The sequence below is a fragment of the Delphinus delphis genome, chromosome 10, assembly GCF_949987515.2.
Source record: "Delphinus delphis chromosome 10, mDelDel1.2, whole genome shotgun sequence".
Lineage (NCBI taxonomy): Eukaryota > Metazoa > Chordata > Mammalia > Artiodactyla > Delphinidae > Delphinus > Delphinus delphis.
This window is the reverse complement of record NC_082692.2, coordinates 92,907,145-92,924,548: the sequence shown is the minus strand read 5'-3', so window position 1 is coordinate 92,924,548 and position 17,404 is coordinate 92,907,145. Positions and strand designations below refer to the sequence as shown.

The window sequence follows — 17,404 nt, the reverse complement described above, 5'->3', positions numbered from 1 at the left end:
TTTTTGTGTATGGTGTTAGGGAGTGTTCTAATTTCATTCTTTTACATGTAGCTGTCCAGTTTTCCCAGCACCACTTATTGAAGAGGCTGTCTTTTCTCCACTCTATATTCTTGCCTCCTTTATCAAAAATAAAGTGACCATAGGTGTGTGGGTTTATGTCTGGACTTTCTGTCCTGTTCCATTGATCTTTCTGTTTTTGTGCCAGTACCACACTGTCTTGATTACTGTAGCTTTGTAATATAGTCTGAAGTCAGGGAGCCTGATTCCGCCAGCTCCATTTCTCTTTCTCAAGATTGCTATGACTATTTGGGGTCTTCTGTGTTTCCATACAAATTGTGAAATTTTTTGTTCTAGTTCTGTGAAAAATGCCAGTGGTAGTTTGATAGGGATTGCATTGAATCTGTAGATTGCTTTGGGTAGTATAGTCATTTTCACAGTGTTGATTCTTCCAATCCGAGAACATGGTATATCTCTCCATCCATTTGCATCATCTTTAATTTCTTTCATCAGTGTCTTATAACTTTCTGCATACAGGTCTTTTGTCTCCTTAGGTAGGCTTATTCCTAGATATTTTATTCTTTTTGTTGCAATGTAAATGGGAGTGTTTTCTTGATTTCACTTTCAGAGTCTTCATCATTAGTGTATAGAAATGCAAGAGATTTCTGTGCATTAATTTTGTATCCTGCTACTTTCCCAAATTCATTGATTAGCTCTAGTAGTTTTCTGGTAGCATCTTTAAGATTCTCTATGTACAGTATCATGTCATTTGCAAACAGTGAAAACTTTACTTCTTTTTCGATTTGGATTCCTTTTATTTCCTTTCCTTCTCTGATTGCTGTGGCTAAAACTTCCAAAACTATGTTGAATAAGACTGGTGAGAGTGGGCAACCTTGTCTTGTTCCTGATCTTAGTGGAAATGCTTTCAGTTTTCACCATTGAGGATGAAATTGGCTGTGGGTTTGTCATATATGGCCTTTATTATGTTGAGGAAAGTTCCCTCTTTGCCTACTTTCTGCACGGTTTTTATCATAAATGGGTGTAGAATTATGTCGAAAGCTTTCTCTGCATCTATTGAGATGATCATATGGTTTTTCTCCTTCAATTTGTTAATATGGTGTATCACATTGATTAATTTGCATATATTGAAGAATCCTTGCATTCCTGGAATAAACTCCACTTGATCATGGTGTATGATCCTTTTAATGTGCTGTTGGATTCTGTTTGCTAGTATTTTGTTGAGGATTTTTGCATCTATGTTCATCAGTGATATTGGCCTGTAATTTTCTTTCTTTGTGACATCATTTTCTGGTTTTGGTATCAGGGTGATGGTGGCCTCACAGAATGAGCTTGGGAGTGTTCCTCCCTCTGCTGTATTTTGGAAGAGTCTGAGAAGGATAGGTGTTAGCTCTTCTCTAAATGTTTGATAGAATTCGCCTGTGAAGCCATCTGGTCCTGGGCTTTTGTTTGTTGTAAGATTTTTAATCACAGTTTCAATTTCAGTGCTTGTGATTGGTCTGTTCATATTTTCTATTTCTTCCTTATTCAGTCTTGGTAGGTTGTGCATTTCTAAGAATTTGTCCATTTCTTCCAGGTTGTCCATTTTATTGGCATAGAGTTGCTTGTAGTAATCTCTCATGATCTTTTGTATTTCTGCAGTTTCAGTTGTTACTTCTCTTTTTTCACTTCTAATTCTATTGATTTGAGTCTTCTCCCTTTTTTTCTTGATGAGTCTGGCTAATGGTTTATCAATTTTGTTTATCTTCTCAAAGAACCAGCTTTTAGTTTTATTGATCTTTGCTATCATTTCCTTCATTTCTTTTCCATTTATTTCTGATCTGATTTTTATGATTTCTTTCCTTCTGCTAACTTTGGGGGGTTTTTTGTTCTTCTTTCTCTAATTGCTTTAGGTGTAAGGTTAGGTCGTGTATTTGAGATGTTTCCTGTTTCTTAACATAGGATTGTATTGCTATAAACTTCCCTCTTAGAACTGCTTTTGCTGCATCCCATAGGTTTTGGGTCATCGTGTCTCCATTGTCATTTGTTTCTAAGTATTTTTTTATTTCCTCTTTGATTTCTTCCATGATCACTTCGTTATTAAGTATTGTTTAGTCTCCATGTGTTTGTATTTTTTACAGATCTTTTCATGTAATTGATATCTAGTCTCACACAGTTGTGGTCAGAAAAGATACTTGATACGATTTCAATTTTCTTAAATTTACCAAGGCTTGATTTGTGACCCAAGATATGATCTATCCTGGAGAATGTTCCGTGAGCACTTGAGAAAAGTGTGTATTCTGTTTTTGGATGGAATGTCCTATAAATATCAATTAAGTCCATCTTGTTTAATGTATCATTTAAAGCTTGTGTTTATTTATTTTCATTTTGGATGATCTGTCCGTTGGTGAAAGTGGGGTGTTAAAGTCCCCTACTATGAATGTGTTACTGTCGACTTTCCCTTTTATGGCTGTTAGTATTTGCCTTATGTATTGAGGTGCTCCTATGTTGGGTGCATAAATATTTACAATTGTTATATCTTCTTCTTGGATCGATCCCTTGATCATTATGTAGTGTCTTTCTTTGTCTCTTCTAATAGTCTTTATTTTAAAGTCTATTTTGTCTGATATGAGAATTGCTACTCCAGCTTTCTTTTGGTTTCCATTTCCATGGAATATCTTTTTCCATCCCCTTACTTTTAGTCTGTATGTGTCTCTAGGTTTGAAGTGGGTCTCTTATAGACAGCATATATATGGGTCTTGTTTTTGTATCCATTCAGCCAATCTGTGTCTTTTGGTGGGATCATTTAGTCCATTTACATTTAAGGTAATTATCTATATGTATGTTCCTATTCCCATTTGCTTAACTGTTTTGGGTTCGTTATTGTAGGTCTTTTCCTTCTCTGTGTTTCTTGCCTAGAGAAGTTCCTTTAGCATTTGTTGTAAAGCTGGTTTGGTGGTGCTGAACTCTCTCAGCTTTTGCTTGTCTGTAAAGGTTTTAATTTCTCCATCAAATCTGAATGAGATCCTTGCTGGGTAGAGTAATCTTGGTTGCAGGTTTTTCTCCTCCATCACTTAAAATATGTCCTGCCAGTCCCTTCTGGCTTGCAGAGTTTCTGCTGAAAGATCAGCTGTTAACCTTATGTGGATTCCCTTGTGTGTTATTTGTTGTTTTTCCCTTGCTGCTTTTAATATGGTTTCTTTGTATTTAATTTTTGACAGTTTGATTAATATGTGTCTTGGCATGTTTCTCCTTGGATTTATCCTGTATGGGACTCTCTGTGCTTCCTGGACTTGATTAACTATTTCCTTTCCCATATTAGGGAAGTTTTCAACTATAATCTCTTTAAATATTTTCTCAGTCCCTTTCTTTTCCTCTTCTTCTTCTGGAACCCCTATAATTCGAATGTTGGTGCGTTTAATGTTGTCCCAGAGGTCTCTGAGACTGTCCTCAGTTCTTTTCATTCTTTTCTTTTTATTCTGCTCTGCAGTAGTTATTTCCACTATTTTATCTTCCAGGTCACTTATCCGTTCTTCTGCCTCAGTTATTCTGCTATTGATCCCATCTAGTATTTTTCATTTCATTTATTGTGTTGTTCATCATTGTTTGTTTCATCTTTAGTTCTTCTAGGTCCTTGTTAACTGATTCTTGCATTTTGTCTATTCTATTTCCAAGATTTTGGATCATCTTTACTATCATTATTCTGAATTCTTTTTCAGGTAGACTGCCTATTTCCTCTTCATTTGTTAGGTCTGGTGGGTTTTTATCTTGCTCCTTCATCTGCTGTGTGTTTTCCTGTCTTCTCATTTTGCTTATCTTACTGTGTTTGGGGTCTCCTTTTTGCAGGCTGCAGGTTCGTAGTTCCCATTGTTTTTGGTGTCTGTCCCCAGTGGCTAAGGTTGGTTCAGTGGGTTGTGTAGGCTTCCTGGTGGAGGGGACTAGTGCCTGTGTTCTGGTGGATGAGGCTGGATCTTGTCTTTCTGGTGGGCAGGTCCACGTCTGGTGGTGTGTTTTGGGGTGTCTGTGGACTTATGATTTTAGGCAGCCTCTCTGCTAATGGGTGGGGTTATGTTCCTGTCTTGCTAGTTGTTTGGCATAGGGTGTCCAGCACTGTAGCTTGCTGGTAGTTGAGTGAAGCTGGGTGCTGGTGTTAAGATGGAGATCTCTGGGAGATTTTTGCCATTTGATATTGTGTGGAGCTGGGAGGTCTCTTGTGGACCAGTGTCATGAAGTTGGCTCTCCCACCTCAGAGGCACAGCACTGACTCCTGGCTGAAGCACCAAGTGCCTTTCATCCACACAGCTCAGAATAAAAGGGAGAGAAGGAAGGAAGGAAGGAATGGAAGGGAGGAAGGGAGGAAGGGAGGGAGGAAGGAAGGAAGGAAGGAAGGAGAAAGAAAGAAAGGAGCGAGGGAGGGAGGGAGGGTGGGAAGGAAGGAAAGAAAGAAAGAAGATAAAGTAAAATAAAATAAAGGAAGATAAAATTAAATTAAATTAAAATAAAAAATAATTATTAAGAAAAAGATTTTTTAAAAAAAAAGGAAGGATAGAACCCTAGGACAAATGGTGGAAGCAAAGCTATACAGACAAAATCTGACACAGAAGCATACACATACTTACAAAAAGAGGAAAAGGGGAAAAAAATAATAAATCTTGCTCTCCAAAGTCCACCTCCTCAATTTGGGATGACTCGTTGTCTATTCAGGTATTCCAAAGATGCAGGGTACGTCAAGTTGATTGTGGAGCTTTAATCCACTGCTTCTGAGGCTGCTGGGAGAGATTTCCCTTTCTCTTCTTTGTTCTCACAGCTCCCGTGGCTCTGCTTTGGATTTGGCCCCGCCTCTGCGTGTAGGCCGCCGGAGGGCATCTGTTCTTCGCTCAGACAGGACGGGGTTAAAAGAGCCGCTGATTCGGGGGCTCTGGCTCACTCAGGCTGGGGGGAGGGAGGGGCACAGAGTGCGGGGTGAGCCTGCGGTGGCAGAGGCCAGTGGGACATTGCAGCAGCCTCAGGTGCGCCTTGTGTTCTCCCGGGGAAGTTGTCCCTAGATCCCGGTACCCTGGCAGTGGGGGGCTGCACAGGCTCTCCAGAAAGGGGGTATGGATAGTGACCTGTGCTCGCACACAGGCTTCTTAGTGGCGGCAGCAGCAGCCTTAGTGTCTCATGCCCGTCTCTGGGGTCCGCGCTTTTAGCCGCAGCTCGTGCCCGTCTCTGGAGCTCCTTTAAGCAGCACTCTTAATCCCCTCTCCTCGCGCACCAGGAAACAAAGAGGGTAGAAAAGGTCTCTTGCCTCTTCTGCAGGTCCAGACTTTTCCCCGGACTCCCTCCCGGCTAGCCGTGGTGCACTAACCCCCTGCAGGCTGTGCTCACGCCACCAACCCCAGCCCTCTCCCAGCCCCGCCTGCCCTGGCGGGTGAGCAGACAAGCCTCTCGGGCTGGTGAGTGCCAATTGGCACCGATCCTCTGTGCTGGAATCTCTCTGCTTTGCCCTCCGCACCCCTGTTGCTGCGCTCTCCTCCGCGGTTCTGGCTCCGAAGCTTCCCCCTCCGCCACCCGCAGTCTCCGCCCGCGAAGGGGCTTCCTAGTGTGTGGAAACCTTTCCTCCCTCACAGCTCCCTCCCACTGGTGCAAGTCCCGTCCCTATTCTTTTGTCTGTTTATTCTTTTTTCTTTCACCCTACCCAGGTACGTGGGGAGTTTCTTGCCTTTTGGGAGGTCTGAGGTCTTCTGCCAGCGTTCAGTAGGTGTTCTGTAGGAGTTGTTCCACATGTAGATGTATTTCTGGTGTATCTGTGGGGAGGAAGGTGATCTCCGCGTCTCACTCTTCCACCATCTTCCACTTAAATCCTTAAAAAGGTCTTTGACTACAAATTCCCCTTTGCCCTGTACATCTGATTCAACTGTTCAACTGTACCCACTCCACTTCCATAATAAAGCTCACTACTTTCTCTTACTCCCCACCCCACTTAATTATCTCTTAACTAGACTTCTGTAATAATCTTGCAACCAATTTCCTTCTTGATGCTCTCTATATTGCTACCAAATTAATCCTTTGGAAACACAGGTCTTCATTCCCATGAACAAAATCTTCAATGGCTCCCCATGCCTACAGATTCAAATTTACTCAAGGTTTTGTGTTAACTGATTCAACCCATTTTTCTAGGCTTTTGGGTTTTTTTCCCTTCGTGCAAGTTACACTCAATTTGACAAAAGTTCTTGCCCTCAATTGTGTCTTTGCTTCTCCTACTGTTCCTTCGTGGCACTGGAAGCTCCACAACAGAAGGAACCGTATCTCTTTTGTTCTTCATTATGCATATGTTGCCTAGAACACTGATTCAACTATCCACTGAATGAATGAAAACCACCCTACTCAAAGCTCAGCTCCATGGCCATTCTCAACACAGTCCCACCCAAAGCCAGCAAACTGCCTTTCTAAAACTCCCCTTATGTCTTCCGTGAGGGTGGGGAGATTCCCATAACATTATGTGCCAATTTTAAGGCACTTAATATTTCTATCCTATACATGGCTATTATGAGGCAAATACTCTACCACAAATAACCCTGCCTGATATATTTATGAATCATCTCCTACCATGATGCCTTGCACACAGTTTGAGTATAAAAGAATAGATACACTACTTTGCTGTTATATTCATTCATTCACTCAACATTTAGAGAGCTTACTATGTGCCAGGCACTGTTCTTTGCCCTGGGATGCACCAATGAAAAAAGGAAAAAGCCCTGCCCCTATGGAATTTATATTCAGAAGACAGATGAAGACAATAAGCAAGATAATCTCTGATGGTGGTAAGTGTGGTGAAAATTACAATGGAGGTGACATGATCAATCCTGACTGGGGAAGATACCTACCATACACAGGATGACAGGAAAATGTAAAGGTTAAAGCTGGTCAAATCATTTGGCCCACTTCCTGGAACTCCAAAGAAAACTACAAAATGAAAGTTTTAGGCGCCAACATTTCAATCACTCAACAGTGGAAAATCATGCCTGTAACCAAAATGTACACATAAGGGTTATTTAAAGCCTGTAACATCCTTTTTTTCTTTTTTTAAAAAATAATTTTAAGATAAGGGTAGATGTTGGTTCCTTGGATTGAGAGAGGAAGGGATCAGGAATTCCGTCTTGAACTGACTGAATGTGAGTTGCCTATTAGCCGTCAAAGTAGGTAAATCAAGTAGACTACTCGAGACCACTCAGCATGTACAGCATGATCCCATCAATGTTGTCAAGAAAGCATATACTGGGCATTATGCTAAGTGAAATAACTGAGACAGAGAAAGACACATATATGGAATCTAAAACAAAACACAAAATATCCCAACTCATAGACGGAGAACAGATTGGGGCTGGAATAGGTGAAAGGAGATCAAAAGGTACAAACTTCCAGTTACAAAATACATACAGAAGTCATGAGATGTAATGTACAGAAAAGTGACTATAGTTAAGAATACCGTACTGTATACTTGCAGTTACTACGAGAGTAATCATCACAGGAAAAAAAATTCTAACTATGTATGGTAGTGATGTTAACTGGACTTACTGTAGTGATTATTTCACAGTATATACAAACATAGAATCGTTACATTATACAACTAAAATTAATATATTATATGTCAAATACATCAATTTTTTAAAAGCTGATATTTGTATATATAAAGGGAGAAGAAAAATCTGAAGGATATACAGCTTAATGTTAATAGTGATTAAATCTTAATGGTATTAAAGATTATTTTTTCCAATCTGTATATCCACACTACTTTTTTAAACAATATGGATTTTGTGTATTTTTTTAAACGTTTTAAGTTTTTTAATTCAGCCACTGAATGAAGAAATAATAAGATCAAAATAAGGAAACCAACAGCTAGTGGAGTGAAACAGGTAGATTATAGAGGGAGAAAAAAGTGAATTTCCTCCACTTCCCAGTTTTTCCTCTGAAAGAAACTATTCAGAAATGATCAAATCTATATATTTGTGTTAAACCATTCTCCAGACAAAATGAGCTTTCAAGAAAAAAGTAAAGAAAAGGTAGCCTAGTGATGTGTGTCTAAACCAGACCTTAAGCCACCTTAAGAAAGGAAACTCTGCCAAAAGCCCTTTCTGGCCCAGCCTGCATGCAGTCTGCAGAGCCCAGTTCTCATATAGGGGAACAGGCCAACACAGACACAGCACACTGCCTGCTGGGGCTTGCAAATTTACAGCTGTCAACAGTGACTAAAATCCACTTGGATCTTAAATCCTGGTTTAAAAATTACAACAAACATACACAAAAAGCACTACTATGGTTTAATACAAATTTAAAAAGTTCATCTAAGCATATATTTGTACAGGACACCTGAATTCTAGAGGGCAGGTACTACTCAAAAGGTTCACTCTTTTCTTCCTGTTGGGATCCGTCTACCTTTCCACCTCTTAAATAAAGCAGCAAACCATCTCAGTTTTTCTTCTGGCAAGAGGCTGGGATCTTATAACCGGCATTTTATATTGGAGCCTTTACACTTTTATTTTATTCTCTGATCTGTGAGTAAGAGTTCCAATTCCAGATATAGGAAAGCACCACTAAATTCTCAAACAATAAGGTTGTCAGTGCTTATTCACTCTTCACAAGCATCAAAACCGAAGAACAGAGAAGTTAAATGACTTGTCCACAGTCCTGCCATTAGTCAGTGGTGGGACAAACAAAAGAACAACTCATATTTCCAATTCCCTGTAAATTCTTTCCATAACAAATAATACAATTATATATACACACACACAGACACACAGACACACACACACAGTCCAAGGAGAAGTATATAGATCTATTAACCTCATTTTCTAAAAGGAAGAATTATATGAGTAGGTCCATCAAAAATAACTAGCCTATCCAGGAGGCTAAAACATTTTTTCTACCAGCCCATCTCAGCTATCAAAAAAATTCAACATGATAAAATATAACGTGCTCAAAACTTTTCCAAGAATTAAACAAAACCAAACTTTACTTCCTAAACAAAAGCTACAAATATTTAAATATAATTAAGAGAAATCTAAAAAATAATTGAGCATAAAGGCTGATGATTACATCAAATGTTACCCCTGACACATAACAGTTACCATTTAGAGCGCTATGTGCCAGGCACAGTGCTAAGCACTTTACATACATTCATTTAATTCTGAAAACCACTCCAGGAGGCAGTTCTTTGACCATCTACATTTTACAGAGGAGGAAAAAATGAAACACACAGATGCTAATACAAGTGATATAATAGCCAAGTCAATATTCAAATCCAAATCTATCAGATTCCAAAACTCTCATTCCTAACATTATGCTACACTTTGCATACTGAAATATGAATATGGGTTCATAAAGACACTTGTTCTTAATTTTATATTTTAAATGTAATATTTGTCCATTGCAAAATACATGTTAGCACCCAGTGTATGCCAGAAACTGTTTAAGACACTTGGAACACATCAGTGAACAAAAAAGAGAGAATTCCCTGCTCTCCAGGAGATCATATTATAGTAACCTAGCAGCTAACACATGCCTTATTTTGATCACTGTTCAGTGTTTTAGAAGTATAAACCCATAATAACTCCATGAGGTAGAAACTACTATTATTCCTATTTTACAAGTAAGGAAGCAGATACTGAGCGGTTAAATAACTTGCCAAAAATAGTACAGGTGTTAAGAGTCAGGATCTGGACCTAAATAATCTGGCTTTCAACTCCCAACCTCCATGCATTCTAATTCATGTAGCCACTTACACATATTCCAAATAAACTCAACCATACCACATTCATATACCAACAAATTTAGGCTCAAAATATATTCTTATAGTAACACTATTTTGGTAGATGCTTAAGTAACTGTCATCAAGTAAATTGATACAAAAGACATTTTTAGAAGCATTTTGCCAATCATCATACAATTTTTTTTTAACAACAAATGATTACTTTTCTAGCCCAGTTTAAGAGGAAAGGCCTCAATTTTCAAGAAAAGTGTCACTACTTAGGTACCTGAATCCTAAAATTATTTTGCCAGTATTATAATTTTTTAAAAATACAGTATTCTTAGAGATAATTTCTAAATGAACCCTAAAGCTTTATTAATATTTTAATTTTTTAAAAAAGTTTGTCCGGATATGAAATAAGAATCTTATTCTATTATATAAAACTGGGAAAACTATGAAATCAGATCCAAATACAAGATCCAATATCTAATTTAGGAAACAATATAACGGGACTTCCCTGGTGGGAGAGTGCTTAAGAATCCGCCTGCCAATGCAAGGGACACAGGTTCGAGCCCTGGTCTGGCAAGATCCCACATGCCACAGAGCAACTGAGTCCGTGCGCCACAACTACTGAGCCTGTGCTCTAGAGCCTGTGAGCCACAACTACTGAAGCCCGCACGCCAAGAGCCTGCGCTCCGCAACAAGAGAAGCACAGCAATGAGAAGCCCCTGCACTGTGAAGCCCCTGCACTGCAATGAAGAGTAGCCCCTGCTCACCACAACTAGAGAAAGCCTGTACGCAGCAACGAAGACCCAACACAATCAAAAATAAATAAATAAAATAAATAAATTTATTAAAAACAAAAAACAATGTAACCTTTAAAAAAAATAGCACAATAGAATGTAAGACTTGTGGTTTTTACTTTGAAGAAAGAAATTAACTCAAATCACTCCATTACAGATTTCAATTTTGGTTTGTCCTGTCTCAGAAAAACTAAATGCCTTAAATTATCGTTTGATTTTGACCTATTCAGCAGACAGGTTAATATTTCTTTCCTTTGTTTTTTTCGTACAAGAGTTCAAAAGACATAAATCAACTTTTACAAGTATAAATGATACTCAAGTTATAAACTTAAAAATTTCATATGCTATAGCTTCAAAAAGTGGTCTACCTGGCAAACTTTCTTAGACTCTGGTTTAGGAAAAACTGCTTTTAATACACCCCCCGCAAAAAAAGTGAGCAGCATCCCACTATAATAGGCAAGACTAGGTAAGGACTGCACGGAAACATGCCATAATTCTGGAATACAAACCCCTAAGACAATCCACCAGGAAGTTTAAAACAAATTAGGCTGTGATAGCTAAAGGGGATGAGCTGTATTTATATGGCTTGCCTGCAAAGTTTAGTAAAAAAGAAAATTGAAAAAGGAATTATGTTCTCTATAGTCTCAGTCTTAGCGGTTGCTGAAGCATAAATAGGTACTTCTTAAAACATTAAACAAAGAAACAGAGCAATTATCTGATAGGATAGTTTTAAAATACTGCTGGTTAACTTTACCTTACCAACAAAACTAAGTATGCCCTAAAAATACCACAGGACAAAGTGCTTAAATGAAGTCCAAGTTTTGTTCAGAAGACCTTCTCAGTAGGAGTGCATACTTTCTGGAAAGCAATTTGGCCATTTGACATGAAATATGTTCACACCCTTGACCCAGTGACGCCAACTCTGGAACCCATCCTCAGGAAATGCAGATCAAACTGATGTACAACAGCAAAACTCTGCAAACCACTCAACTGTCCAATAATGAGGAAATGATCAAATATACGTGGTATATCCACAAGATATGCTATAACAGGATAAATTATGAAGGAATTAAAGATGGTTTTAGACACAGAAAAATGTGTACACCGTAATTAAAAGAAAACAAACCAGGATACAAACATTATAAACGTTATCTCAAGACTTTTTTAGCCGTTTAGATATATACTTTTTTAAAAAAAAAAGATGAAAAGGAAATACTCTGGTATGCTGACAGTAGTTAACTTTGGATGGTGGAGATAACAAGCGGTTTCTTCTATTTTATAGTATTCTTTTCAAATTTCTACTAATGACCCTGTGCTATTTTGATAATTAGGGGAAAAAAAGATCTTCTAAAAATAATATGTAAATAACTCTTCTTTAATAGGTGCAATGCATTTTGTATCCATGTTCACTGACATTCCACTTTATCTCTGAGAAACACAGTGCTTTACGTTGTGAAATATCCTCTAAGTTAGTAATTTAAAGTGCCTTAATGCACTCTTAACAGCTTCTTAAGGAGAACATTTTGTTTTGAGATTCTAAGCCTGCATGGAAAACACAATGGGAAAGGGGAAGGGGGTAAAGAACTTTGAAGAAATGCTCCTTGGCAGGATGCCTCCTGTTCCACAACTCTGAATCTGTATCTGAAGATGACTTCACTGGAAGGCCAGCTCCTACAGTCAAGTTTCAGATTTGCTAAACTTTACAGGTGAGCATGTTTTCTTTAAAAACTATTTTTGCCCTTCTTACCCCAAAGTAATTCAATAAGAAGCACTGTGATCACAGAACTATTTCTGCTCTTAAAAGATATTAAACGTAGTTCAATAACCCAACAATGCCTGTTAGCCAGTTATTTAAATGTCCAAACACAGTAGTATAATATTCCACTATTGCTACTTTCCATAGATTATCATTCTTTCCTCTAATTGATGTCCTCAAATACACAAACACTGTGTGTGTGTGTCTGTGTGTGTGTATATTCCTCAAATGTTAGTCAATATGCTTAAGAAGGTTGGATCTAAAAAGCTATCCAGATTTGTAAGAGGAGTATATTTATATTCAAAAAAGATGTTTAAAGGATTAAGAGCTCCCAATTCACAGCTCTATGGTTCTAACCTCAGGTAAATCTACAGACGCAGAAAGTGCACTGGCCATGGGTTCTAATTTTATCTCTGCTACTAATTAGCCTTAGGAATTTCACTTAACCTTTCTGGATCTCCTACCTACAACTATAAAACGAGGGTAAAATTAGACCACTTAATTAAGGTTTTTACAAACTCTTAAAAAAATTATTCTAGGTGCAGATTTCTACCATTTTTCCAAATATCTCCTTTTTCTAATTCTCAGCAGTAATAAACTTTTCCTTGGATTAACCTTTGAGCTCTCGATACTTCACAAAAATGTAGACAAATTTTTATAATACTACTAATTTCAAAAATACACAATGTCTATAAAACTTATCCCATAACATTTTGGTAAATCCTATTAAACATTTCTTCATAAGTATCCTATAACCCATCTAAGGGTCTCAGTTAAAAATAAAGATTACTCAACATACATTACACATACAAGACACATGCTTTATTACGTCATAACTGCCATAATACTTAGCAATGGGCAGTATTTCATTTCCTAACACTAATCAAAAAAATTAAAGACTAGATGTGTTTCTTTTCTGTTTTTTAATATTCAAAACAAAGAGAACACTACGTATATTAAATGTCTCTACATAAAACATTAGATAACATGAAGTATCATTTGGGCTTTGAAACCATAAGAATATGAATTTGAGGACTGAAACTCTCTGTAAGCAAACTGCCTAATTTCAGAATGGACCAAACCCTGCATATAAGTAATTCAGCTTCACAAACCTTTTGAGTAAGTTAAATGACATCACTCAAAGTTGTCTTAACTTTTAAGGCAGAAAATAAAGACACATTTTAATTTGACGTTTACAAAAAGTTGATGTCTACCTAAGAAAATTGGCTTCACCTGAAGCTTTTCCTACCTGGAAAGTTACTTGTTGAATTTGAGAAATAAACGGCCAACTTTCTAAAGTAACATGTAGGAGTCAACGCGTCTGAATTTCTGAGTCTACAAATCAAACACTTTATACAAAGAATAATGCAGTTGATTTTTTTTAAGATAAAGCTAAATTTACTATTTTGGACACACTGTTTCTATCTAAAACTCTGTAAATTCACTTCTAATTACAAACTTTTTCCTCACCCTCAATATATTCTATAGGAACCACAGATTAGATTAAAGTCTGAGGTTTAAAAAAAGGCATGAAATTTACTGAGGTCTCTTTTTTTCCAGCATCTTAAAGGCCACGGGCAATTACCGTCACGATTTTTTCTTAACAGAACCTACCCACATCATATCATTCAAAAAGAATGGTATAGGGAATTCCCTGGCGGTCCAGGGGTTAGGACTCAGAGCTCTCACTGCCATAGATCCAGGTTCAATCCCTGGTCGGGGAACTAAGATTCCCCAACTCGCACTGCGCAGCCAAAACAAAACGCAATGAAGAGTCTAACATTAAAATAATAGCTCACTTTGAGTTCAACAGCTTTCCAGATGTTAAAATAATCTAATGCAAAAAAGGGGGGAACAGAGAGGACATGATGTGATTACTTGCCACAATCTAGGAATCCACTACAGCAGTCCACATTTGCATACATACACAAATTCAAAGACGGAAATGACCCCAGCTAATTCCTTTCTGAATATTTTTCAAAATATCGTTTCTGCATGAAACGAGTATACCCACTACAAATAATAACATCAGTTACCATTTATCTAACCCCTTCTATAGGCAGGCATGACGCGAGTCACTTAACATCTGTCAATTCATGTACTCACAGCAACTCTAAGAAACCCATTATTATCTCCTCTTAATAGATGGGAAATCAAGGACTGAAAGAGGATACAAGGCTGCTAAGTGGCAGAGCCAGACTGCAAACCCAGGGATGCTTGACTTCAAAGTTCATGCTCATTATATTAAACTACACTGTCTACTGGAAACATAAGCATGAAAATAGAGCTTGTATTTTTAGAAGTTCCTCAAAGATTTACTAAACTTTTTTTAGGTTTCCCAAGAATAACTACTTCTCTGCAACAAACAAGACTGACTGTAGTAATATACCTATATACCCTATAAAATAATTCAGTCTTGTCAAAAAGATAGAATTTAGGAGGAGACACCAATTCTTATCTGAAAGGAATATCAGAAAATGTACAGTTAAATGAGCTCAGCTGCACTCAGGCTGAGCTTTTCCACATCACACAAAAGTTCGAATATGGATACTTAGCGCAAAGTCTTTCCTTACTAATTTTAGTGGTACTAGACACACATGCCACTTTTCTATGACTGTTGAAAAAAGTCACCTCAAGCACCCCCCCAATCATATTATACAAAAAGAGCCCAAAAAGTAGGCCATGCAACATTCCTCAAAGGAAGTTTGGAGTTCTGCTGATCTCTATTTCTCCAAGTCTTACTCATTCCTGTTGCTCTATAACTGCAAGGACTGAGAGTCACGAGTTACACAAGTTGTGTTCCCTAACAAGGAAGTCGTGTTTGAATAATTCCAGTAACCCAACCAGTTGGACAGCTAGTCGCCTATTTTTTCACCCATCATCTAAACGGTGGAGGAACTGCTGCCATCTCTCTTTGGAGTAGCTGGGCAAGCACAAGCCCCTATCAGCTAAGACTGAGGCACAGCAACTCCTGGGCTGTAAATAAAGATTGACGAGAATCTTTCGCTCTTATTTCTTCCCCAGCCAACCAAACAAGCAATATTGAATCATCCTCCTTCCCCTCAATCACTGCTGAATAAACACCACATTATATATCGGTTCCCAGGGCAATTTCCCTCCCAGACACCCATTCCCTGGGCGCGGAATAAGCTACATTCCTGCCCAGACCCTTCCCCTCCCTTCATTTAAGAAGCACCATCACAAAAGACCACCCCCGCTTTTTCAACGTAGTTAACTTTACGCTGGCTGCAAATCTTACCCCCTAGATGAGGACATTTAGCTCTAGAACTGCAAAGACCCCCTAACTGCTCGGCTTAATAAAAGCTGTGCATTTATAAGTCAATTATACTTCAATTAGATATGTAAAGTGCAGAATAAAGTAAAATAAAAGCTGTGCACTACTCTGGACTGGCTGGAAATGTCCCTCCCCAGCTTTACCGGTGAGCGCAGCACAATCAACTTGATCTTGGCCCCTCGGGGAACGGGTGAAAACCAGTAACTGAATTACAGCGGAGAAGCTGCCCACAGAATTCAGGAATGAGTCCCCACCGGTCCCCTGCTTTCCTACATCGGGGCTCTTCGTCCCGAGTGGTTAGTTGAGAGGATCTCAATTTTTATGCTTTCTCACGGGACACACGGAGTCGCCAAATCCCACCCTTCAGGAAAGTGACAAGCTGGAGTTAACCCTTCCGCTGCCTTCACAGACCAAACCCGAAGGAAACCCCAATCCCCCAAGCGCCTTAAAAATGTGACAAGCCCAATTCCACCCTTTCCAAACCCCGGCCGCGTTAAGAACACGGCGCTTGGAAGAAAACAACTAAATGGAATTAACCCTTCAGCTGCCGATCTCAGCGCTACACTTCAGCCACCAACACACGCGAAGCTCCGAGTCCTGACCCTAGGGGAGGTGACAAGCACGGCTACTCCCTCCCCCAACACACACACACTCCCAAGAGCCCCGCCGCGCAGAGGGGACCCCCAAGCCAGGCCTGCCCGCGGACCCCGCGCCGGACGCGCGGGCTGCGGCGCCCCGGGCGGGTGAGCGGGAGGGCACTCACCGCGATGACATTGACGAAGGTGGTCTTGCCCGAGTACTGCAGCCCTACGAGCGTCAGCTCCATCTCCTCCTTCCAGAAGAGCGAGCGGAACCAGTCCAGCAGGCGGGAGATGAGAGCCAGCATGATGGCGGCCGGGAGGAAGGACGGACGGGCGAGCGGGCAGGCAGCGGTGACGACGACCTCCACACAAGTGGGCCTCGGACCGAACCCCCCAACGGTTCCTCGGGACCCCGGCTCGACGCTGGCGGGCACGGGCTGGCGGCGGCAGTGGCCGAAGCCAGGAAGCCGAACGGGTCATATGACCTGCCCTACCCCGCACGCTTGTCCCCGCGCTGCCGTCTGCGCCCACGGCAAGAGCGGCGGGCCCCCACCCCCACCCCCCCGGCCAGGCGCGCCCGCCGCCTACAGCGCCACCTGTTGGGGCCTCCGTGCAGCACCGCGTACCTGCGAGCCGCCCTTGGGCTCCTTTCCTACTACCCTCCTTGGCTCATTCATATTGGTTCATTCATCTTTCATCCTCTACAATTGTTTATTGACAGTCCGCTCTGTGCAGAAAGACTTCAAAACTCTGGGGATACAGCATGGAAATCCCTGTCGTATATAATAAAAGATGGAAGCCACATGTATTTATCAGTAGAGAAGTGATAACTCCAGTATGTTCCCAAAAGGGAATACTATAGAGCTGTTTAAAAAAGAATGAGAAAGTTCTATATAAACTGATATGGAATGATGTCCAGGAAATATTTTGAAGGAACATAAATGCAAGAGGCCAACTATGGATTAAATGACATCTTCAGTATAAGATGGGAAAACAAGAATATATATGTACATATATACAAATACGTATTGTAGTTCCATAAAGAGATACTGGGAGACTAGTAAAAATGGTTTTCTATGAGGGTCAGGGAAACTGGATAGTTCCCAGAAATGGGAACGAGCCTTCTCTGGATATCTTTTTATATCATTTTCACTTTCAACCATGTAAATAAGTCACCTGTTCAAAAGTTTAATTTAACTAAAAAGTACACTAAAATATCTGCAAGGTTTTCAAATTTTAAAAAATACC

At 39.6% G+C, this 17,404-nt stretch overlaps 1 protein-coding gene across 1 annotated transcript in view; it reads right to left on the bottom strand.

The window, feature by feature from the left end:
• ARL8B (ARF like GTPase 8B) overlaps positions 1-16,664 on the bottom strand; it is a 67,915-nt gene extending 51,251 nt beyond the window's left edge. Inside the window, 2 exon segments of the mRNA XM_060022945.1 lie at positions 16,339-16,512; positions 16,514-16,664. Of these exon segments, the coding sequence (XP_059878928.1) occupies positions 16,339-16,512; positions 16,514-16,636 (297 nt within the window). The 5' untranslated portion in view covers positions 16,637-16,664.
• Positions 16,665-17,404: the final 740 nt, after the last annotated feature.